We start from the raw sequence: 25,841 nt of genomic DNA, 5'->3' as shown, positions 1-25,841 counted from the left end.
CACACATTAAAGTTATAAGGGAATGATTTCACACTGTAGTTGGGTTGAGCACATATAGTTCTATGATTCTGGATCTGAAATAGCAATGTTATAAGGTCGGCTATAACATAAGCCTAGCGTAATTCATCCTACACAATGTTCGTCATTTTTAGAGGAGGCTGAGCCTCCCTCGTTGTCTTAGAGCAATCGCCCATGATATAAATCAAGATCATATTCAATTTTAAACAACACTTGCACAAACTGCTGAAAAAGTTAATGTTGACACCTTTCTGTTTTAGCCAGCATGCACTTTTTCAGCAGTTTGTGGTACAGTAGCTCTTCTGTGCGATTGGACCATATAGGCTAGCTTGTGTGCCCCATGTGAATCAATAAGCTTCCAACACCCATGACCCTGTCGCCAGTTCCTTCCTTGGACCACATTTTGTCGCTACTAACCATTGCATGCAGGAACACCCCAAAAGATGTGCCATTTCGGAGATGTTCAGACCCAGTCATTTAGTCATCACAATTTGGCCCTTGTCAAAGTCGCTCAGATCCTTACACTTGCCCATTTTTCCTGCTTCTAACACATCAACTTCAAGAACTGACTGTTTTCTTGCTACCTAATAGTATATCCCACCCCTTGACAGGTGTCACTGTAATTAGATAATTAATGTTATTCACTTCACCTGTCAGTGGTTTTAATGTTATGGCTGATCAGTGTATATAGGTACTACCTTTTCTCGTTGCAACTATAAAACCGATTGTGGCAGCAGGGGCGTGGTCAAGCGTCGGTCTGTGATCGGAGGGCGGAGTCAGGGAAGGTAAGTGGCAGAATCACTGCACCTGATGTTGGTTAATCTGTGTTTGTGTGTCTTCTCCAGTGACCGCACCCTATATAAGGAGACAGAGAGCAGAGGAAGGGAGCTCTCTCCCCTACCAGGCAACTGATGTGTGTGTGGCTGTGTGACTGGGAGTAGTATTTGAAGCTGAAAAGCTGAAAATAAAGAGAGTTTTTGCAAACTCAGTTCTGGCCTGCCGTACTTCTGTGCTCCACCCACCCGCTCAACATACTACACCGATAAACAGTGAATGCCTGTAAGTGGTAACATTAGTGGTTGCTACAATCTGTCCCTTGCTAGTGTGAATGCAGGGTCAGTCTGTTTGCCAAGTCTGAATATCATTTTGGTTTGTTTATTTTGTAATTTTTTTTCTGAACCTAAAAACAAAAGAGAAAGAAAGAAATGTAGGGATACTGTAATTTGCATTATTGTCATGCAGGAGAAAAGATTATACATAGAAAAAGTTAGACACATAGCCTATAAAAATTTTAAAAGGTAACATGTAAAAAGAAATCTAAAAAAACAGTTGAATTAGCAAATGTTTCAGTCTTCAATACAAATGTCATTGGACTTGTCAACATTATCCACATGGTCCAGTTGTGATGTGCTGTGGTCTGGTGTGTTAATGACCACTGTGGCGTATTCGGATTTTGGATCAAACTTCGTCACATGATCAGAGTCTTTGGCCGCTCCTGTGAACGTCACTGTGGTGTACCACAATTCCTCTTCACCTGCCTGAAAGAATTTATAAAGTGTTAAAGTGCAATTTGTGCTATTCTCATATTGATTGTAGCATAATTAAGAGACTATACTACCACTGTGGTCCATTCTTTGTCCTTGTTGTGACGAACAGGAGCTGTACGTTCAGCTTTGATGATGAAGAAAAAAGAAAAAATAGATATATGGGTAATTGCTATTGTAGTATACACTTGAGTGCAAGAGGGTTTTTTATGAAAATTTAAAAAAAAAATTGTACCTGTACAAATTAATCAACAAAATAAAATTCTTGAATGATTTAAAAAAATTAAATGTGGGAGTATCCTGTGACAAGACATTATTCCAAAAGATAAAGAAGGAACAACAACAAAAAAAAAGAACCTCTGAGTCTCCAGACCTAATCTCAATAAGGCAGCATTTAATAAACTGATAAAGGTAAAACACAAACTATTTGGCCAAAAGTTTGTGGACATCTGACCATCACACTGATATGTGGCACAATTAAGCAATATTCAGTATAACTGCATGATTGAGAGTGCAATGTTACTTTTATACAACAGTTCTACAAACAAGAAATTAATATTGAGTGAGTGATATCTTGGACACTATATAAACAAATGTTCTGTTTATTTTTGCCCCACTACCAAAAATAGATCTAAAGGACGCCACATTCATTTTATAGAACATCTGCGAGCTCACTAGCTAGCTCACATTTATTTGTAAATTCCAATTAATGGAACGTCTAGTAGAATTGGTGATCCTTCTTCTTTTTCTTCATCAACTGACGAGATTTCATATTTTAAGCCAAAAGTTACGTTCCTGAAAAGTATCTGTGGCAGCAGGGGCCTGGCCAAGCAGCAGTCTGTGAATGGAGGGCGGGGTCGGGGAAGGTAAGTGGCTAAGTCATTCCACCTGCTGTAAATTAATGTGTGTGTGTTTGTTACAGGGACGGAGCATAAAAGGAGGGGGAGAGCAGAGAAAAGAGGCTCCCGATCAGAATGTGCACGTGTGTGAATCAGCTGAAAAGCTCGAGCTACACTTTAAAAAAAAAAATAAAAGTTTGTAAGAACTTCAGGTCCCGCCTGCCGTGCTTCTGTACTCCACCCACATCAGGGATTTGCTACAGTGGTGCCAAAACCCGGGATCAAGTACGGAAGGGAACCACCCCATGGAGTCCTCGCCAATTATGGAGCTCATCCATGCCCTCGCTGCTGCCCAGCAGAACTAGCATCAAGCACTGCCCGCCCTCTGGAAGGACCAGGAACAACGCTTTGAAGCCTTGGTGCTGGCTCAGCAGGAAGCTCGCCAGGCGTTCCGGCATCTGCTGGCATTGGCAGGGGCGTCCAACATTACTACCCTGGGCTCCCCTCATGTCACCCTCATTCATCTCTTGGCTTCCTGAAGGAATGGCAGAATGGGTCCAGTGTCACCACCCAGCGTTGCTCCAGCAAGCCATCAAGTTGGCGGAGGACCATCTGGCAGCGGTTCCGATGACAGGCGGATGAGGTGAAGGCACCTCTCCTTGTTTCTCTTCTCTTCCCCCCTCTCCCCTCTCTCTTTCTCTCTCCCCATTTCCCCACCGTGGAGGCAGGGGCCAACTCTCCCCCAGCTGGCCCGTCACACCCGTGGTGTCCTCCCGTCTCCCTCTTCCATGTCTGTGTCTTTCCCCCCTCAGGTGAGTGACGCCCTTAACACCAGTGCAGAGGGAAAGCCTGGGCCAGTATGCTGGCATGGCAGGGAGCCGGGGCATCTCCAGAATCAGGGCTCTGCAAGGGAGGTGGAAGCCGTGATCCGGATCCCCAATGCACCAGAGACCGCCCCCGATCAGGCCGGAATGTATCACATACCGGTAAGTGTTTAAGGAGATACATATCACACTTTGGTGGAGTCCAGTTGTAATCAGACCTCAATTCAACAACACCTGGTGCAAGGTGAGGCATTGGGGGGAGTACAAGCGGTGAAAGTCTTGTGTGTGCACAGGGATGTTCACAATTATCCCTTAGTGTCTGTCCATATTCTATTCTGGGGCCAAATGCATAAAGGTGGTGGTTAGTCCTTGTCTCACCCACTCGTTGATTTTGGGTACAGATTGGCCAGGGTTTAAAAAGCTGATGAAATATTTAACACATAGTGGGTCCTGTGCTAGTAGGTCATGGGATAGGTCATTGACTGGGGAAGCTGTCACAGAGCCGTCTACGTCAGCACTGCGTCAGAGTGAGGAGCAGCCCGCTCCTCCTCCCTCTCTCAGGAATTTCCTTGGGGATTTCCCATTAGAGCAGTCGCGAGATGAGACTCTGTGGCATGCGTTTGACCAAGTGAGAGTAATCAATGGTCAAACTCTTCAGCCAAGCGCGGCACTGACCTTCCTTTATTTTTCTATTATTAAAGATAGATTGTACCAAGTGACACAGGACACTCAAACTAGTGAACAAATAACCCAATTGTTCATCCAAAAGAGCTGCAGGGAACTCGCATTCCATGGGGCTTACTTTAATCCCATGACTGGACACTTAGGGCAAGATAAACACTAGCCCAAATAATGGCCCGGTTCTATTGGCCAGGGATTCGCGGGGATGTCCATCGGTGGTGTGTGGCGTGCCATGAACGCCAATTAGTAAATCCCGCGGCCACTCCAAAAGTGCCTTTATGCCCCATTTGAGTGAATTGGGATGGATCTCGTCGGGCTATTAGATCGGTCAGCACGAGGATATCACTTTATTTTAGTTCTAGTGGACTATGCAACACAATATCCAGAAGCAGTGCCTCTCTGCAATATCTCAGCATGCAGTATTGCGGAAGCACTCTTCTGCTTTATCTCCCGGGTCGAGATTCTGAAAGAAATCCTGACAGACCAAGGCACTTCATTTATGTCACACACACTGCGTGAGCTGTATGGGTTATTGGGGATCAAGTCTATCCACACCAGTGTCTATCACCCACAAACAGATGGCTTAGTAGAGTGATTTAACCAAACACTGAAGAACATAATCTGGAAATTCATAAGTGAAGATGCATGTAATTGGGATAAGTGGCTCGAGCCCCTGTTATTCGCAGTATGAGAGGTCCCGCAAGCCTCCATGGGGTTTTCTCCATTTGAATTATTATATGGGCATAAGCCACGTGGCATTCTGGACATGCTATGGGAAAATTGGGAGGAGGGATCTTCGCCTAGCAAAAACTAAATCCAGTACGTTCTGGACCTGCGTGCAAAACTCCACACCCTTACGCACCTAACCCAGGAGAATTTGCAGCAGGCACAAGAACATCAAATCTGGTTGTATGACAGGGACACGCACCTTAGAGAGTTCACGGCAGAAGACAAAGTGCTCATATTATTGCCCACGTCGAGCTCCAAATTAGTTGTCAAGTGGCAAGGGCCCTTCGAGGTCACACAGCAAGTCGGGGACGTCGACTATGAAGTGAGGCGAAACAATAGGGGCAGGGCGTTGCAAATCTACCACCTCAACCTTTTAAAATGCTGGAATGAGGGGGTCCCCGTGGCGTTGGCGTCGGTAGTCCCGGAGAAGGCAGAGCTGGGGCCGGAGGTGAAAAAGATAACCTCTCGGACCACTCCAGTCCCTTGTGGAGACCACCTCTCACCGGCCCAACTCACGGAGGTGGACAAGTTGCAAAAGGAATTTTCCGACGTGTTCTTGCCCCTTCCTGGTCGTACCCACCTCATAGAACACCACATCGAAATGCCCCTGGGGGTGGTAGTGTGTAGCCGCCCTTACCGCTTGCCCAAACAAGATAAAGATGGTTCAGGATGAACTCAAGGCCATGCTTGAAATAGGCATAATCAAGGAGTCCCACAGTGACTGGAGCAGCCCAGTGGTCCTGGTTCCCAAGACTGACAGGTCGGTCTGGTTCTGTGTGGACTATACAAAGGTCAACGCGGTGTCTAAATTTGACGTACACCCAATGCCTTGCATTGATGAGTTGCTTGATCAGTTAGGCACTGCTTGCTTTTATTCAACACTGGATCTAATAAAGGGATATTGGCAAATCCCCTTGACTCCTCTATCCCGAGAGAAAACAGCCTTTTCCACACCATTTGGATTACACCAATTTGTCACGCTCCCTTTTGGGTTATTTGGGGTGCCCGCTACGTTCCAGCGGCTTATGGACAGGGTCCTCCGCCCTCATACTGCCTACGCGGCTGTATATCTGAATGATATAATAATCTACAGCCATGATTGGCCATGGCACTTGGAACACCTGAGGGCCATTCTAAAGTCGCTGAGGCAAGCAGGCCTCACAGCTAACCCGAAAAAGTGTGCAATTGGGCGGGTGGAAGTACGGTATCTGGGGTTCCACTTGGGTCATGGGCAGGTGCGTCCCCAAATTAACAAGACTGCAGCGATTGCGGCCTGCCCAAGGCCCAAGACCAAAAAGTAGGTGAGACGGGGTTTTTTTAAATTTTTTATCTTTCTTTATTGAGGGTAGCATTAAATATCTGTAGATAATTTACACGTGGCCCTCAAAATAAAATCTCAAATCAAAAAGATAACAATTAATATAAATTAAAAGCAAAGCCTAAATTAAAATTACAATACAAATTTATGATTCTTAATCACAGTGTTAAATGAACCCAAACTTGAACAGCTCTTTATCTCTTTAGGGAGATTGTTCCATAACTTGGCCGCACTGAACATGAAAGTTCTTTCTCCGAATGTTTTATTTATCCTGGGCAGAACTAAATTACTGGTTGCATTTCTAGTACCCCTAGAGTGAACCTAGCTGAATTTGGTAAATTTATCTGACATATATCTCGGTAATAGACCATTCAATGCTTTGAAAAGTATTTTAACCTTCGAGACTGCCACTCGCTCTGGAAACAACACAATGCCAAGCTTGTCAAAGAGTTCTTTCGAAGGGTGGTCCCACGGCACGTCCATCACCACCCTGGCTGCCCGCTTCTGCAATTTCAACATAGTGTTGGGATTGAGTGGCAAAGCTATCGCCCCAGATAGTAGCACCATAGTCCATTACAGGTTGCACAATAGTTTTGAAGTAGACTAAGGTGGGGTTTACCTTAGACCGTATCAGCGGATCATCAGATTAATGTTTTTAAAACGATTAGTGTGCACACAGCAACACCAATACACGATTCGCGTGCACACAGCAACACCAATACACGGATACGCTCGGCTCCGCAGGCATCCTGCGCTCCAAATCACTCCGCCCTGAACAGTGAGTGCCCTCTGGAGGGTGCGCACTCTGGCCCTGCGCAGCTCACAGAGCGCGCGAGTGGAGTGCACAAGCAGTGATTCGGGACTGAGCCGCTGTGTGTGTGATCCCAGCGCATATCACTTACCACTTGCAAGTGGAAGGATGGCAAGCCTAAAGACAATCATAACTACACAATGGGCAGTATTTGCATCAGTATTTGCAGTATTTTCATACTTTTATACTCTTTAATGAAAGGTGATACAAGGCGGAAGTCCGCGCCGTTTTTCAGCAGTCGCGTCACATAACCAACGCCAGCGAATCAGGAAGGTGGATGTCACAGTGACGTTGTCCAATGATGATGCCAGCTAAAGCTCAGCACAGCGTATCCGCGTATTCTCAATGTTTACACAGCACCGGACCAGACACGATCTAGATTGAATACGTGGACCCTGGCAGATTCCTGTTTCCCGGCGTTTCCAGGCGTTTTAATGTAAACGGACAGTGCATCCGCGAAGAAAACGAGACAGATACGGTCTAATGTAAACTTGGCCTAAGCAAGCTTCCAGTGTGAGGAATCGCTTCATCCATTTAAGGAGAGCTAATCTCTTGCTGATCTTCTTGGTGGTTTTGTCGACATGCTCATTCCAGGAAAGGTTGCTGTCAAGATGGATTCCTAATAATTTTGCACTAGCAACAGTCTCTATGTCTTCGTTGTTGACTGTAACAGAGAGACATTCGGTATTCTTGGCAAGCATGTGCTGCTTTGGCTTACTGCATATTAACATGCACTTGGTTTTGTCTGCATTTAGCGCCATCTTGTTATCTGTTGCCCACTTATCAACTCTGCCTAGGTCTCGTTCAAGAGCTGTCGAAACTTCCGTGACATTGCGGCCAGTTGCAGAGATAGTGGTGTCATCTGCGTAGATACTCACAATGCTGTCATTTAGACTTAATGGCCGGTCGTTAATAAAGACAATAAACAGTAACGGGCCAAGAATGGATCCTTGCGGCACCCCTGATACAATGTCAAGTGGCTCTGATGGTGACTTTCTGCGAGCGTCCTGAAAGATACGAGGTAAACCACTCAGGCCAAGTTTACATTAGACCGTATCAGTGGATCATCAGATTAACGTTTTTAAAAAGATTAGTGTGCACACAGCAACACCAATGCATGATTCGCATGCACATAGCAATGCCAATACACGGATACGCTCGGCTCCGCAGGCATCCTGCGCTCCAAATCACTCTGCCCTGAACAGCGAGTGCCCTCTGGAGGGTGCGCACTCCGGCCCTGCACGCAGCTCACAGAGCGCGCGAGTGAAGTGCACAAGCAATGATTCGGGACTGAGCCACTGTGTGTGTGATTCCCAGCGCATATCACTTACCACTTGCAAGTGGAAGGATGGCAAGCCTAAAGACAATCATAACTACACAATGGGCAGTATTTGCATCAGTATTTTCATACTTTTATACTCTTTAATGAAAGGTGATAAAAGGCGGAAGTCCACGCCGTTTTTCAGCAGTCGCGTCACATGACCAACGCCAGCGAATCAGGAAGGTGGATGTCACAGTGACGTTGTCCAATGACGACGCCAGCTAGAGCTCAGCACAGCGTATCCGCGTATCTCAATGTTTACACAGCACCGGAGCTGACACGATCTGGATTGAATACGTGGACGCTGGCGGATTCCCATTTCCCGGCGTTTCCAGGCGTTTTAATGTAAACGGACAGTGCATCTGCGAAGAAAACGAGACAGATACGGTCTAATGTAAACTTGGCCTCAGTTGACTCAGCTGAGAGCTGGTAAGCTACAAGCTTTTTGATGAGAACACCATGGTCAACGAGGTCAAACACTTTACGGTAGTCAATCATTGATAAGCCAATGAGAAGACCATTATCCATGTTGTTCAGTAGCATATCCACAAGCTCTACCATGGCTGTTTCACAAGAATGAGCTGGTCTAAAACCAGACTGGTATCGATATAAGTTGTTGCTATTCAAATACTTATAAAGCCCTGCATGAACATGTCGTTCGATGATCTTACATAAAACAGGTAAGATACTGATGGGTCTGTAATTGTTGACATCCAGTTGATCGCCAGCTTTATACACAGGAGTGACTCTGGCTAGTTTTCAGGATGATGGAAAGACACACTTGTTAAAACTCAAGTTGATTATGTAGGTCAATGGTTTTGCAATAGCTGGTGCAGCGATTTTTAGAAACCTAGCACTTAGCCCATCCATTCCTGTGGCCTTGGACACTTGAAGGCCATTAAAATAGGTGACGACGAATTCTGGTGTTATCTTTGGTATGTTAAACACAGTGGAGGTTGTAATCCTGGATCTGACAAATTGCTCAAGTGCCGTGAAAGAAGGAAGAGCATGTCCATTAGGCTGATTCCTATACTTAGACGCTACCGAAACAAAGAACTCATCGAATACACCAGCTACTTTGATAGGATTTCTTAAGACGTTATTTCCTATCTGGATCTTAGAGACCGATGATTTCTTGGGCGGTCCAATTGTATTCTTCAAGTGCCTCCAGAACTCTCTCAATGAGCTGCTATTTTCAAATGCATTACTAAAATGCCTGCTCTTAGCATCTCGGATTGTTCTGAAGGTGGTGTTTCGAGCAGTGCAGTAAGCAACCCAGTCGTCTTGTTTTCCCGTGTGTCTGGCAGTCTTTAACAGCGTATCCCGATTGCGAATGCCACTGTAAACCTCAGCACTCCTCCAAGGTGGCTGTATCGCTCTCTTCACCCTTTTGTTCACAAGAGGGGAGTGAGCGTCAATGATCTCAAGTATGGTCTTATTGAAGAAATCAAGGGCGTTGTCAGGATGGTCAAACTTTTCCAGAGTACTCCACGGTGCCATGTATAGATCTTGTAAAAACGCCTGCTCATCTAGTTTTTTACAGTCATGATAAGTAATAGTGTGATATTTGCTGGTTTTAGGTTGCTTCTGGTACTTCCTCACTATGTACACAGGAAAGTGGTCTGACATACCATTCTCATACACTTTGGTCTTGATTATGTGTTGAGGGTGGGTGGTGAAAACGTGGTCCAAGCATGTCTTGCTGGATGGTTGTGTAACCTCTTTGATAAGCTGTTGGAGTCCTAAGCTAGTCAGTGACTTTAAAAGACGGTGTTTCCTTAAAAGTGCATTTAAAGTCAATGTTCATATCCCCGAGGACCAGGACCTCTTTACCAGTGAGGTAAAGCATTTCCATGGACATTTCAAGCTTATTATCATACTCTGCAGTTGAATCCGGAGGACGATAAATGCCAGCAACATACAAAGGACAATTAGACTTGAATGGCGTCATCTCAATACACAGCATCTCAAGATCTTCCGACTCAAATTTGGTCGCACATCTATACACAACGTTCGATGCTATATACATCATCACTCCTCCATGAGGGTCACGACCCCTGTCGCATCGTTCAATCTGATACCCAGGGATGTCAATCTCAGAGTTGGAAACTTCACCACCTAGCCACGACTCCGTGATGATGAGAATATCCAGTTGCCTTTTGCTGTTAGTTAATATGCTTCTTATTTCCTCGTACTTTTGGTTGTTAAGACTTCGAACGTTCCATTGACAAATTCTGATACTGTTTTCAGATAATCCAAAATGTTGAGGACCGTTATGCAGATACGGGGTAACATCGGGTAGATCACGAGACAGTACCAGCGATAGGACCAGGGTTGCTCTCAATATCATTTGACAAGTATATCAGCATCAGGGACATCGGAGCATGTTGGAAAAGAAGCAAACCAGCTCGCGCACAGTAGGATGATAAAATAACTGCCGAACCTCCGCTGGGTCTTTTTTAATATATTTTACAATCATTCAGAAAGACCTCTTAACTCATGATTTGCTGTAAAACTGTGAGATGACAAATAGGCTGGATCTGAAGATGCCCGATTTCACGTCCGCATACTCCTCTCCACGCCAAGCACGTCTACATATCCATCTCTACAGTGGCGCCAATCCTCCTTCCCTCTAGGGAGCTAGCATGAGGCAACCGTTAGCCAACAACCGGGCTGGGACTTGTTTACAATACTAAATAAATGCTGAGGAAAATCTCTGAATGGTCCAATTTATCCCCAGAAATAATTTATTAGCTGAGAAATTTTATAACAAACACAAATTTGCATCATCAGCACACAATTAGCACCATGTAAAAATAACCAGGAAGGAGAAATACCTGGTTCCTGGGGCTGGCTGGCTATAATTGTAGGTTTATACCTAATTATTCGGACATCAGCCCACTAACTGATCTCACTAAAAAGCGGGCTCCAGATCCGGTCCAGTGGACAGAGCAGTGCCAACAGGCCTTCTCTGAGGTAAAAAGTGCACTGTGTGGGGGACCACTTTTACACTCCCCTGACTTTTCTCTCCCCTTTATTTTACAGACTGATGCATCAGACAGAGGGCTGGGGGCCGTTTTGTCCCAGAAGGTGGAGGGCGAGGAGCGCCCCGTGCTGTAGACCAGACGGAAACTCTTGATGCGTGAAGCAAGTACAGCACCATCGAAAAAGAGTGTCTTGCCATCAAGTGGGCGGTCCTTGCCCTCTGATACTACCTGCTGGGGCACCCTTTCACTCTCTGTTCGGACCACGTGCCCCTCCAGTAGCTCCACTGCATGAAGGATGGCAATGCGCAGCTCACCCGTTGGTATTTCACCCTCCAGCCATTTAAGTTCAAGGTGATCCACAGGCCGGGGGCACAGATGGTGGTGGTGGACTTCCTGTCCAGTCGGGGGGAGTTAGCTTCAGGCTGGACGGCTCCCCGGCCTGAGTCGGGCGGTGGGGGTATGTGGCAGCGGGGGCGTGGCCAAGCAGCAGTCTGTGAATGGAGGGCGGGGTCAGGGAAGGTAAGTGGCTAAGTCATTCCACCTACTGTCAATTAATGTGTGTGTTTGTTACAGGGACGGAGCATAAAAGGATGGGGAGAGCAGAGAAAATAGGCTTCTGACCAGAATGCATGTATGTGTGTGTGCACGCGCATGTGAATCAGCTGAAAAGCTTGAGCTACACTTTAAAAAATAAGTTTGTAAGAACTTCAGGTCCCGCTTGCCATGCTTCTGTACTCCACCCACATCAGGGATTTGCTACAGTATCATTTGTCATGTCCACTGATGAAATCACTTACACTACTGTAGTGTTTCTCTCGAAGTGGAAATTATTTGGTGAACACAGACGAGCAGAGTGATACATATAGTGTATCAGGATTAGGGTTCAAGGTTTAAAATGTGTATAAAATGATCCTATTGAAAGGAGAAGGGCAAAAGGTAGGCTCAGAAGTAATAAACACTATTTTATCATATTTAGAAAAGCAGATGCAAAGTTCTGAGTTGATTTCTTTTGATTGTTTTCTATTAATGTCTTAACTTGTGCTCTTTAACTATTTTTGTTACTTTTAAAGCAAGACAGCTTTTCAATTTCTTAAATTCAGTGAAATTTAGTTCCCTCTGAAATTTGGTCATTGTGATGTATGTTTATTTCTGTAATATCTCACAAAATATCAGGCCATTCTGTGGCTGGGAAGTTATTTAATTTGAGGGGATTTTCTAGCAAATAATGTGCATGAAATCGCTCGCTTAGCACAGTCAAGCAGACAGAGGAAGTCCATGTGCACATGCGCAGGTTTACCTTGACCGTGCACTGACCGTTGCATCATTCTGTCGCTAAATGAACAGCTGAGCACACCGAGGTGCTCGCTGACCGCCAATATTTATTAGTTTGGTCCTGCATTTCCTTTCCTTCGCAACATAACGTCTTTTCTTCTCGCTTTCCATTACTGTAGTCAGTTTTTCATGTTTCATTCGCACACTCATGTCCTCCATTTTTCTCTCCTGTTTCAAATTTGTATCCCACAATGCCTTGCATGAACAGGGAAAGCCCACCACGTGATGCATGATGTTGTATCTTGAATTGGGTCATGGTGAAGCAGGAAAAAATAGTGGCCCTAAATTCATTAATTGTTCTATTTAAAAAAATAATAATAATAATAAAATTGGAAGTCTGTGATTCAAATTCAGTAGCTTCCAGTCCACTAAACAAAAATAATTGTCAGGTCAGGGAAAATTCTTTTTATGACCTACATTTGAAAAATCTGAAAGGGAGTCGACCTTTAATAATAAAGAAATATCTGTAAAATCAAACACCTTAAGGGCCTGATTTCCTTAGATCTCGACAACACGCATTAAATTGCACATGAAAAAGATTAATTGTGTGAAATGCTTCATGTGGAAAGTAAGATTAGAAAACAATATGCAAGTTAGGCTTTTGCATTCTTGATCGTAGTTGAAAATGCAGACTGCTAAAAGACTCTGAGAAATCAAACTGAAACTAACGCCTCCAGTATAATACTGATTAAAGGTTGTGAGATGTACAGTATTAAAAATTGTACAAAATACAACATGAATGCAAAATAAAAGAGCATATGTTTCGTGCATACTGTAGGGTGAATAAAAACTTTAAGGAGGTGCAAACATGCAGCAGATATCTAGCATAATACTGTACCACCTTTGCTGTGGTAATACAGGCAAACCTTAAGTAAAACAAGGCCTTAATGTTTTGTTGCTATAAACTAAACTATTCAGGTTGTGCTGATCTGGGTTGTTCAGTTTCTTAGCACTGTAGTAATTCAAACGATAGACTATATGGCCAAAGGTTTGTGGACACCTGACCATCACACCTATATGCGCTTTTTGAACATCTCTCTAGTTCCTTAGCCATCTGGTTGTGGGGGCAGCATAGCACTCGCTACAGCATCCTTCCATTCCACTCTGTCCTCAGAAAGACGGCTCAGTTTGTTGGTGGTGAGGCCTGTCCAGTCCTTGATATCACTCAGCCACCATATTTTGGGGTGGCCTTTTTGCACTTCCCCTCTACTGTGCCCCGCTGAAAGATATTTGCAAGGGTCCCTTTTGCTTTTGTGTCATGGTCAAACCATTTCAATTTCCTACTTTTCACAATGCTCAGGAAGCTTCTTTTTGGAACATACGATTGCAGATTGAGTCCTCTCCATGCTGATATAATAACCTCTGAGATTATTATAACAGCAAAATCTTCCTCTTGGAAGACTTTCTACTAGATCTTGGAGCATGGCTGTGGGGATTTACCCATTCAGCTACAAAAGCATTAGTGAGGTTGAGCACTGATGTTGAGTGAGGATGCTGGAGCACAGTTGATATACCAGTCCATTCCAAAGATGATCAGTGAGGTTGAGGTCAGGGCTCTGTTTAGGCAACTTGAGTTCAACCAACCTTGGTAAACCATGTCTTCACAGAGCTTGGTTTGTGCACAGAGGCAGTCATGCTGGAATGGGTTTAGGTCCCTTAGTTCCAGGGAAAAGAAATCTTACTGCTACAGCATATAAAGGCATCCTATACAATAGTGTGCTTTCAGCTTTGTGGCAACAGTTTGGGGAAGATCCATATATGGGTATGGTGGTCAGGCGTCCGTATACCTTTGGCTATGTAGTGTAGGTTACTGAGCCCAGGATTGTTGTAATGACATTCTACAGTGCACCAGTATTTGGTGAAACAACTATCAAGTTGTTTGGGTAAGCCCCACATATAGATGTGATGATCAGGTATCCATATATTTTTGGCCAGATTGTGTACTAATCCCTAAAACATGATTAGTAAATTCCCTGTTTTTCTCTAAACTTAGAACATAATATAGCAACAGTGAGACATCAGGGTCATACCTTTTCTGGACATAATGATAGTACATATTATGCAGTGACAAGCCAAAGAGAGGAGCATCAGGAAGCCCACCACACTCAGTCCAAGGAGAGTGTATGAATTCGGTATTGCTGCAAGAGGCCAAAAGGCAATTGTTATCTATTTTTGTTTTCCTGGCCTGTGTACTTTCATAACACTGATAAAACACAGTTTGTATAAAGAATATTATACAATTCTTACATATTGTCCACACTGTTCCTGTTGTATTTTGGCTGACACAGAGAGAGTTATTGGAGCTGTGGGTTATGAGAGAATCTCCATCACTGCCACCTCCACATAAGTGAAATAAAACCACACCATAAGATAAACATATTCAATCAGCCACAACGTGTATGAGCTTCGCTTGTTAATTTTGCACTGAAGCTACAAGGAAATCTATCTTCATCTTCAGTAGCCGCTTTGTCGTGGTTATGGTGGATTTGGCACCAATCCCAGCAACACTGGGTGCAAGGTGGGAGAATTTACCCTCGATGGGACACCAGTCCATCGCACAGTACCATGCACACACACACACACACACACACACACACACACACACACACACACACATATTCGCATATTTATTCACACCTAGCTGAATTTCTTTCTCTCCTTAGCCCAGATAAGACACTTCTGACATTGTCTCTGGCTCAGGAGTAGCTTAATATTAGGAATGCGAAAGTTGTATCCCCTTTCTTGAAGATGTCTGTTCGTGATGGGTCTTGATACACTGACACCAGCCTCAGTCCACTCCTTGTGAAGCTCTCCCAAGTTCTTGAATCAACTTTCCTTGACAATCCTCTCAAGACTGTGGCCATCCCTGTTGCTTGTGCACCTTTTCCAGCCACCCTTTTCAGCAATGACCTTTTGTGGCTTACCCTCCTTGTGGGGGGCATCAGTGATCATCTTCTGGACAACAGTCAAGTCAGCAGTCTTCCCCACGATTGTGGTTGTGTGTCCTGAACTAGACTGAGAGATACACTGTGTTCATACTGTTTTACTCAAACTCAAAATGAAATATTCTAATATTTTGAGATGGGTTTTTTTTATGTTTTTGTACTGTATGCCATACTGATTAAAATTAAAACAGAAAAATGCTTGAAACATTTTAGTTTATGTGTAATGAGTCTATAATATATAACATTTTCACTTTCTTAAATAACTGATGGAAAATATTGAACTTTTTCACAATATTCTAATTTTTTGAGATGCACTAGTATGCTTGATTCGTTTATCATATGCAAGTCTGTCCATTTCAACAATGAGTACTTTACATTTTCGCTGAAACCCGAAGGAGTCCCATGTTACAGTTTTACTGTCAAACTGATAATTAATGGATTCCATGTTACAATCACAAAATACTATTTAAAATGCTGTAAACTTACATGTACATCACAGAAAAACTATATAAACCATCATACATTCATAGCTTCATGTGATATACGTACATTTAAGTATACCACGGAAAATAATACTGTAGTTATGATCAGTGGATGTCCATTATGCACATGCACAATCATCCATTTAAAAACATAATGACACTAATAAAGCTAATAAAGACATCCATCCATCCCTTATCTGGAGCCTCTTATCCTGTACAGGGTAGCAGGCAAACTGGAGCCTATTCCAGCGGACTATGGGCGAGAGGCGGAATACACCCTGGACAAGTCACCAGGTCATCGCAGGGCTGACACATAGAGACAAATAACCATTCACACTCACATTCACACTTACGGTCAATTTAGAGCCACCAATTAGCCTAACCTGCATGTCTTTGGACTGTGGGGGAAACCGGAGTACCCGGAGGAAACCCACGCAGACACGGGGAGAACATGCAAACTCCACACAGAAAGACCCTCGTCGGCCACTGGGCTCAAACCCAGGACCTTCTTGCTGTGAGGAGACAGTGCTAACCACTACACCACCATGCTGCCACTAATAAAGACATATTCTTTTTAAATTGCTTTCCCTTTTGTTGTCGCTGTTGTTGTATCAGAGTAACCATGATAGTATAGCACAGTTACTATTTCTAGACATTTTTCTTCCATTTCAAGCATAAAGTTCTCTTATTCTACTGGCACAAATTTATTTTTTCTTTCTCAAAATAAATGCTTACAGTTAGCAAAATTATCTTCTAATACAGCAAGACAATTTCAAGCTTAAATCTTACAGTAGGAAATGCTGGACAAAATTCAAGCTATTTTCACTTGAGAATTTTTGCAGTGTTAGCTCTGCATCCACTGCAATTCACACTCAAGTGCATGGTAATGCACAGGAAGTGCTACCGGTATGGTAATGCACAGGAAGTGCTACTTGTTAAGGGTGGCGAGATGTGGTGAGATAAGGATCCACAAGCAGAACGCAGACAGTAATCAAACAAATAGAGAGATTTAATCCAGGGAAAAGGGCGTGGCACAAGGGTAAACAAACGGGACAAAAACAAATGGCAAAAATAATCCAGATAACAAGAGACAGAAAACTAGACAAAAACATGAAACAGGCAAGGACAAAAAATGCTAAGACAAAAAAACAAAAACAAGAAAAAACCCTAGTGCAAAAACCATGAACTAGAAATAAACCCTTAGTGCAAAAACCATGAAATAGAAAAATGAGCTTGAGCAAACAACCATGAAACATAACAGAGGCACAGAACCGGCTAGAAGCAAAGCAAAGAACTAGAGACCAGAGGTTTAAGCTGTGACACATGGAAAGTGGGGTGAATACATTGCATGGCGAGTAGTAATGCCAGTCTGACAGAACATGGATTGATTACTTTGCTGATGAGGAAGGGTCCTAGGTATCTGGGTGCCAGCTTGCAGGAGATGGTTCTGAGTGGCAGATGGCGTGTGGAGAGCATGACTCACTGCCCCACCCGGTAAGTGGGTGCCTTAGAGCGGTGTTTGTCGGCCTGCCTCTTGGACACAAGGGTGGAGCAAATGAGTCTTCTCCAAGCCGATGCCCATGTCCTCCTGCATTCTGGGCTGAGGGTACAGTGACCTCCTCCTCTTGGTTGGGGAAGAGTGGTGGTTGGTAACCTAGGGAGCACTGGAAGGGCGAGAGACCTGTGGCAGATGAAGGGAGAGTGTTGTGAGAGTACTCAACCCAAGGTAAGTACTTACTCCAAGAAGTAGCATCCCTGGACGTCATGCACCTGAGTGCCACCTCCAAAGTTTGATTCGCCCATTCCGCCTGGCTGTTGGTTTGAGGATGGAACCCTGAGGAGAGGCTACAGGAGGCCCCAATGAGTTTGCAGAAGGCCCTCCAGAATTGCGCAGTGAACTGAGGACCCCAGTCGGAAACAACGTCAGTGGGGAGTCCGTGTAGGTGGAAAACATGAAGGATGAGTAATTTGGCGGTTTCTTTAGCTGTGGGAAGCTTGGGCAGAGGGACAAAATGGACGGTCTTGGAGAACCGGTCAATAACGGTGAGGATGCATGTGTTGACACCTGAGTTGGGGAGTCCTGTGATGAAGTCCAGGGTGATGTGAGACCAGGGTCGATGAAGAATCGAGAGGGGTCTTAGCAGGCTGGCAGGGGGTCGATTGCCTGTCTTGTTCCAGGCACGTGTCGCAGGCAGCCACGAACTCCTGGATGTCTTCCTTGATGGATAGCCACCAGAAGCGCTGTTGGATGAGTGCCAGGGTTCAAGCAGCTCCTGGATGACAAGCCAACTTGGAGCCATGACCCCACTGCAGCACCTGGGTTCGCACAGAACAGGGAACAAGCAGATGGTTAGGTGGTATGTTGCTTGAGTTACCTTCACCGAGGTCCTGCTCCAGGGCCTTCTGCACTAATGTCTCTACCTCAAGTAGGACAGCCCCCACCAGAAAGCGTGGAGGGAGGATGGTTTCAGGCATACTAGACTCCTCCTGGCAGGCAGAGAATATCCTGGACAGGGCATCAAGTTTGCCGTTCTTGGAGCCTGGGCAGTAGGAGAGCGTGAATTGGAAACAGGAGAAGAAGAGACCATCGGGCTTGCCGTGAGTTAAGGTGTTTGGCAGATTTGAGATATTCCAGATTCTTGTGGATGGTCCAGATGAGGAAGGGGAGATCTGACCCCTCGAGCCAGTGCCTCCACTCCTCTAAGGCTAGCTTGACAGCTAACAGCTCTCTGTCGCTGATGTCGTAATTTTGTTCAGCAGGGGACAGCCGGTGAGAGAAGAAGGAGCAGGGGTGGACCTTGTTATTGTTGGCCCTCTGGGAGAGGATGGCTCCGACCCCAGACTTGGAAGCATCGACCTCCACAATAAACTGTTTTGTGGGATCAGGTATGGTGAGAATGGGTGTTGTGGTGAACTTGTGCTTGAGCATGGAGAAGGCTCTCTCTGCTTCCTCCCCCCAATTGAATGAGGTCTTAGTCGAGGTTAAAGCTGTGAGAGGTCTGGCCACTGTGCTGAAGTTGCGGATAAAGCGCCTGTAGAAATTGGCGAATCTCAAGAAACGCTGGAGCTCTCGTTGTGAGGATGGGGTGGGCCAGTCAGCGACTGCCTCAAGCTTGAGGGGGTCCATCTGGATCCTAGCCAGGGAGATGATGAACCCCAGAAATGAGACAGAGCTTTGGTGAAATTCACTTTTCTCCGCCTTGACATATAGCTTATTTTCTAGCAGGCGCTGGAGGACCTGCCGGATGTGGCCCCGATGTTCCTCCAGGGAGCAAGAGAAGATCAGGGTGTCATTCAGGTACACGAAAATGAAGATGTTGAGAAAGTCCCTCAGGACGTTGTTGACAAGTGCCTGGAAGACTGCAGGCGCATTGGTCAGGCCGAAAGGGACCACGAGGTACTTGTAGTGGCCAGTGGCGGTGTTGAAGGCCGTCCTCCACTCGTCCCCCTCCCTAATCCTGATGAGATGGTAGGCATTGCATAAGTCCAACTTGGTGAATATCTTGGCTCCCTGGAGTAGTTCAAAGGCTGTAGTCATGAGCTGTAGTGGGTAGCGGTTCTTGACTGTGATGGCATTGAGACCTCGATAATCAATGCATGGGCAGAGCGACTTGTCCTTCTTATCCACGAAGAAGAATCCCACCCCTGCTGGGGAGGAAGAAGGGCAGATGATCCCAGCTGCCAGAGACTCGAAGATGTACTTCTCCATAGCTTGCCTTTCGATGGGAGACAGAGAGTAGAGTCGCCCTTTGGGTGGTGCTGTCCTGGGCAGGAGGTCGATTCCGCAGTCATAGGGTCTGTGAGGAGGGAGGGACACTGCTTGGATCTTGCTGAAAACAAGTCTTAAGTCCAGGTATTCCGGAGGCACATGAGAGAGGTCGGGAAACTCACTGGCTGGAGGCTGCAGTGGTCTGGCGGGAGGCAGAGTGGAGTTCAGGCAGGAAGCTAGGCAGGAATGGCTCCAGCCTATGTTGTTGGCCCAGTTTAGGTGAGGGTTGTGCAGCATTAACCAGGGTAATCCTAGGATGATGGGTACATGGGGGTTGTTCATGACCTGGAGCTGGATGGTTTCTGAGTGGTTACCAGAAATCCTCAGGGTGAGTGGGGCAGTAAGGTGGGTGATGGTGGTAAGCCAGTGCCATTGAGTGTCAGGACTGTGAGGTAATGGGAGTAATGGTTGATCAGCGGGGGGCTGGTTCCAAGTGTTGCCCACCAGGGCCCCTCGATTCACTGGTGGGGCTCATCCTTTTAGTGGGCAGGCTCAGCAGGTGTGTCCTCACTGACCGCAGTAGAAACAGGACCCTGTGCTCCACCAGCATTGTCGTTCCTCCATTGACACCCGTACCTGGTCTGCCTGCATAGGTTCGACGGACAAGGCGAGAGGTGGAGAGGAGGTGAAGCTGGGGCGGGTCTTCTCTCTCCTCCGGTGCTGGATCTGGGCACTGATGTGGTTGGCGAGGTCCATGAGACTGGAGAGATCTGACGGCAGTTCCCGTGATACCAGCTCATCCTTAATGATGTCAGACAAGCCATGCAGGAATGCGTCAACCTGGGCATTCTCGTTCCAACCACACAATGCCGCCAATGTCCGGAACTCGATGGCACAGTCCGAGGCAGACCGGGACCCCTGCTGCAGCTCCATAAGTTCCCTAGTGGCCTCCCGGCCGGACAGAGAGCAGTCAAAAGTTCACCTCATCTCTTCAGAGAAATCTTTGAAACAGGAGCAGAAGGGAGCGTCGGTGTCCTAGACCACTGTTCCCCACTCTCTGGCCTTGCCAGTGAGGAGCGTGATGATACATGCCACCCGGGAGCATTCTGTGGGGAAGGTCAGAGGTTGCAGCTCCATGATCAATGAGCACTGAGACAAGAACGATCTACAAGTACCTGGCTCTCCATCGTAGGGTTGAGGTGCTGGGAGTCTCAGCTCACGGGAAAAGGCAGTGACAGGAGCTGAAGTTGGAGACTGCTGGGCAGAGGTAGGCACGGCTTGATAGTGCTGCATTTGTGTGGTGAGGAGGTTGAGTGAGTTGGGCAGGGTGGCAAGGTTCTGTGTAATCTGTTGGAGGTCTTGCTGATGGGTCCCGAGGAGAGTCCCTTGCTGCTGGGTGGCCGTTCTCAGATAGGTGAGTTCCGCTGGATCCATGTTGGCCAGAATGTACTGTTAAGGGTGGCGAGATAAGGATTGACAAGCAGAACACAGACAATAATCAAACAAATAGAGAGATTTAATCCAGGGAAAAGGGCATGGCACAAAGGTAAACAAACAGGACAAAAACAAATGGCAAAAATAATCCAGATAACAAGAGACAGAAAACTAGACAAAAACACAAAACAGGCAAGGACAAAAAATGCTAGGACAAAAAAACAAAAACAAGAAAAAACCCTAGTGCAAAAAACCATGAACTAGAATAACCCTTAGTGCAAAAACCACGAAATAGAAAAATGAGCTTGAGCAACCAACCATGAAACATAACAGAGACACAGAACCAGCTAGAACCAAAGCGAGATGTACTGGCAAAGTTCCTGTCTGAGAACGGTGTTTTTATAACAGCAGAGAAACCAGGAAGTGAATGCAGGCATGAAGGAATTCCCATTCTGGATTCGGATCGGTGCTGGCGTGAGAGATTCGTAATCACCGGAGTGGATGTCCAGAGCAGAGCATGACACTACTTTAAACAGATTTAGATCTTTGAAGCAAGATGCATATGCAATTGCACAGATTTTGATTTTTGAACAAGTAAAGGAAATGTATATATTGAATTGTTTGTTTTTTGACAGGAAATAGATCTTTCACAAATCTCACCAGCAAGAGGGGACAAATCCCACAAGTTTTTCAAATGACACTGATGAAGTTGTATATGGACATAATAAGTCACAATTGCATATATGCATTTCAAGAAAACAAGCATGTTATTACTGTGCCCTTTTAATTTAGCACAGTTTGTTACATTCTCTGTCTTAGGCCTCACCTCCCAAAGTTTAAAGCCTGAATTGTACCAGAAAGCTGGACGTGAATACTGGCCGTCACTGAAGTGAGGTTATGTATCTTGATAATGTTTTTGGAATCAAATATAGAAGAAGAAGAAGAAGAAAAAGTCTTTATTTATCTGACGCAGTGAACACACACATGCACACATAAGTGAACAATGAGAACACACACACACATACCTAGAGCAGTGAGCAGCTATGTTACAGCACCTGGGGAGCAGTTAGGGGTTAGGTGCCTCGCTCAAGGGCACCTCAGCCTAAGGTCGCCCCATGTTAACCTCAACCACATGTCCTTGAACTGTGGGGGGAACCAGAGCACCCAGAGGAAACCCACACCAACATGGGAAGAACATGCAAACTCCACACAGAAAGGCCCCCTGTCAGTCACTGGGCTCAAACCCAGAACCTTCTTGCTGTGAGGTGACAGTGCTAACCACTACACCACCGTCCTGCCGTATACGAAATATATGAAGGTTTGGGTGAATATTTACAGGACATTATTTGGTATAATCATAGCTCCAGTGCAAAATTACACAGTTAACATCAAACACAAAATTACCTTGACTGATATTATTTGATGTAAGGTGGAAATTATGTAAATTTAATTTTTGAACAGTTCCTTTAAAAGTGCTAACAGTAATGAAGTATGAAAAATACAAATATATTGCCTTTCATTATGGGTTCATTAACACAGGAAACAATTGTGAAGGACTATTAAATTTGGATAATAAAGTTTGGTACCTGCATTCAGTAGCATGACTGTCAGCCCCACTGAAATATAAACAACATTCATTATCTATACAAGAGGTAGATGCAAACTTTTTAACTGATATCATTTTAGGGTTGGTTTTTTTTTTTTCCACTATTTTAACCTACACAATTTAACCAGCATTTGTTACCTGGGATAATGAATAAAAATATGTGAAACCTAAATGTCCTGTAAATCTTGCTATAAATATTTATTTTGTCCTAAAGCTGATTTTTCATTCAGTTGTAAACTAAGTGCACATTTAAATTATTACAAAATGTCCTGTTTTTGTAATCAAATTAAGAACCCAAATTATTTATAATATTTTTCTCTTTAAATGTATTCAATCAATCAAAGCAATAAAGTAAAATAAAGAAAATATTTCATACTTACATAAAATGTTGTGCCACACTGGAAGGAACATGGCTGAGAGTTGAAGGTACTTTAGCAGCAGCACAAACACCTTGTATGTAAACTTGCAAACAGGGGAAGTGAAACAGGAGGTATGGAAATAAGTGTTATATTCTGCTTCACTGTTTCAAGCCCTACACATTTTAGGTATGAGTATCATGGACCACCCTGTCACACACACTGCTCTGAAGTTTGAGAATGCTAATAACAATCCATACGATCTATAATAGGTCTAAGTCTTCTATAAACATTTGGAAAATACCTGTTTTAGTATAATAAAAGTGATACTATGTAATTTGTCTTCAACAGCAGCTGATGATTTAAAAGCCATGTTCCAAACCACATACTGGCATGCTAAATAGTATGGTAAAATCATACACCCTTTACAGTAACAGGTAACATGGAAGTGTATAATTTTGACATATGATTTAGTGCCCTGGCATGCAGCTTGGGAAAAAGAAGAAGAAAAAGAAGAAAAGAAGAAACAACCTTTATTTGTCACATGCACACTTCAAGCACAGTGAGATTCATCCTCTGCATTTAACCCATCTGAAGCAGTGAATACACACACCCAGAGCAGTGGGCAACCATACTACAGCGCCCGAGGAGCAGTCAGGGGTTAGGTACCTTGCTCAAGGGCACTTCAGCCCAAGGCCACCCGATGTTAACCTAACTGCATGTCTTTGAACTGTGGGGGAAACTGGAGCACCCGGAGGAAACCCATGCAGACACAGGGAGAACATGCAAACTCCACACAGAAGGGCCCCCGCTGGCAGCTGGGCTCGAACCCAGAACCTTCTTGCTGTGAGGTGACAGTGCTAACCACTACAGCACCGTGCCGGGGTTGTACTTTGTATAGCATTACTATTTCTCCTGTGTCTGCACTTGTCATGTCATGTCAACATGCTGTCATCACTTTACGATGGTAGGCTACATGGATGAGTTAATGCTGTCCAACGCCTTCTATCTCTTGTAGCTGCTAATAAATTTATTCCTGATAAGCCAGTCCATGCCAGGATCTTGTAGTACCAGCATATATGAGGTCTTCTACATTGTCTGTTGCCTTCAACAAGACCTGTCATTGTGCTCCTTTCGATGGTGTCATGTGGTTTCCTCATCATGTGACCAAAACACCTCAACTTGCAGGATTTGATGTGACATAGCAGCTTGCTTTCTATTCTGGCCAGGCGGTAAACCTCTTCCGTGGTCATCTTCCTTATCCACAATATCCGCAGTAACTTCTTTATGCATTTGTTTTCAAAAGCCTGGATTCGCCTCTCTTCCTCTTTCTTCATGTTGCCACCGGCCAGACCAAAGCTTTCATCAAACGCAGCTTGGTGTTTGTGCTGACAGCTTTGTTTTTCCATATTCTTGTATCACCACAATGCCCATGGCCAATTTCGATTTGACCTCTCCCATGCACTCTGCATTGTTCTTAACTGTACTTCCCAAATATACAAAGTTGTCCACTTGTTCCAGCCTTCCGCCTTCCACTGAGATCTCGAGCACTTCATCAATATTCGTCATTACTTTTGTTTTTGCTGCACTCTCAACCTGGTACAACAGATCTTGCAACTCTTCTGATGACATGGCCAATAGGACAATATTATCAGCATACTGGAGATTGTTGATGGTCTTCCCACCAATCTTAAAGCCTCCAGAAAGTCCTTGCAGTGCTTTACACATTAGTGGTTCTGCCAGGATGTTAAACAGACATGGAGAGAGGTTGCATCCTTGTCTGACTCCCTTCTTAACCCAGAACCATGCGGACATGTGATTGGCTGTTCGGACAGCAGCAGACTGTGGTCTGTAGAGGTTTTGCAACAGTTGGACTAAATGTGGTGGAAAACCCATTTTGAGCATGTCTATCCATAGTTGATCATGCTGTACCATGTCAAATGCTTTTGTAAAATCAATAAAACACAAGTACATTGTCTGGTTTCATTCTCTTGCTTTTTCCAAAATGATTCAGAGGTTTGTGACATGGTCACAAGTACTTCTTTTTGGTCTAAATCCAACGTGTTCTTGAGCAATTCCTCCTTCAAGTTTGGGTTGCATTCATTCCAAGATTACACATAGAAGGATCTTGCTGGCATGTGAGACTAGTGCAATTGTCCTGTAGTTGTTGCACTGGAGCATATTGCCTTTCTTTGGTAATGGTATAAAGACTTATCGTGTCCATTCTTGTGGCCAAACTCCAGACCTCCACACCTCTACATAGATTTCATGCAATTTGTTAAGTACCATCTCTCCTCCAAACCTAAGCAATTCTACTGCTATGTCGTGAGGACCCGGTACCTTTCGCTGGGCTAGCTTTAACATGGCGTGCCTAATTTCTTCCTTGAGTGGTGGTGGTTCTCTTTCCTGTGTGTCAGCCTGTATATCCTTTTCCTCTCCATCATTAAGCTGCTCACAGTATTCTTTCCATCACTGACACACCTTCTCAGGTTCCACAAGCTTATTGCCATTATTGTCTTTGATGGCAACAGTGCGAGGCTGAAAAGGTTTTATGAACTTCTTTACTGTCTGAAATGCGAGCCTACTGTTACCGCGGTTGATGCTTTCTTCCAGCTCACTGCAGAGTGTGTCTGCACTTAACTTTAATTTAAAAAAATAATTTAGGCAATTCCTGTGTATCCTGATAACTGTATAGGTCATGTAGCCTTGTTCACACACAGATTAATCATATCTTAACCTCAACTGGCTAAATTATCTTGTGTCAAACAACTCAGATGAGTCACTGAACGGCGACATCATCAACCAAACATCAGAGCTGGGCCAAACAAGATCCATGTATACTATATGGCCAAAAGTATGTGGACACCAAACCCATATGAGGGTCTTCCCAAAATTGTTGCCATAA

General features: G+C 44.7%; 1 protein-coding gene across 1 annotated transcript; it reads right to left on the bottom strand.

Moving 5' to 3' along the window:
- Window positions 1–1,232: 1,232 nt before the first annotated feature.
- On the bottom strand, window positions 1,233–24,664 carry LOC132894746 (uncharacterized). Its single transcript, XM_060934861.1, has 7 exons — window positions 24,359–24,664; window positions 22,961–23,042; window positions 22,561–22,590; window positions 14,652–14,741; window positions 14,435–14,542; window positions 1,637–1,689; window positions 1,233–1,556 (listed from the first exon to the last, which is right to left on the bottom strand). The coding sequence occupies exons 1-7, from the start codon at window positions 24,662–24,664 to the stop codon at window positions 1,365–1,367; spliced, it is 861 nt and encodes a 286-aa protein (XP_060790844.1). The 3' UTR covers window positions 1,233–1,364.
- Between the last annotated feature and the right edge of the window lie 1,177 nt (window positions 24,665–25,841).

This window comes from Neoarius graeffei, chromosome 12, assembly GCF_027579695.1.
Source record: "Neoarius graeffei isolate fNeoGra1 chromosome 12, fNeoGra1.pri, whole genome shotgun sequence".
Taxonomy (NCBI): Eukaryota; Metazoa; Chordata; class Actinopteri; order Siluriformes; family Ariidae; genus Neoarius; species Neoarius graeffei.
Note: the sequence above shows the minus strand (reverse complement) of the source record. Positions and strands in the feature narration are given on the sequence as shown.

Bases quoted from the DNA above. Each gene is read 5' to 3' on its own strand.
- LOC132894746 (XM_060934861.1), bottom strand. From the start codon at position 24,664: ATGTGTAAAGCACTGCAAGGACTTTCTGGAGGCTTTAAGATTGGTGGG. The intron at 1,690-14,434 runs GTATGACCCTGA...TCATCATCAAAG, and splicing joins TATCATTATGTCCAGAAAAG to CTGAACGTACAGCTCCTGTT. The intron at 1,557-1,636 runs GTAGTATAGTCT...AAATTCTTTCAG, and splicing joins ACAAAGAATGGACCACAGTG to GCAGGTGAAGAGGAATTGTG.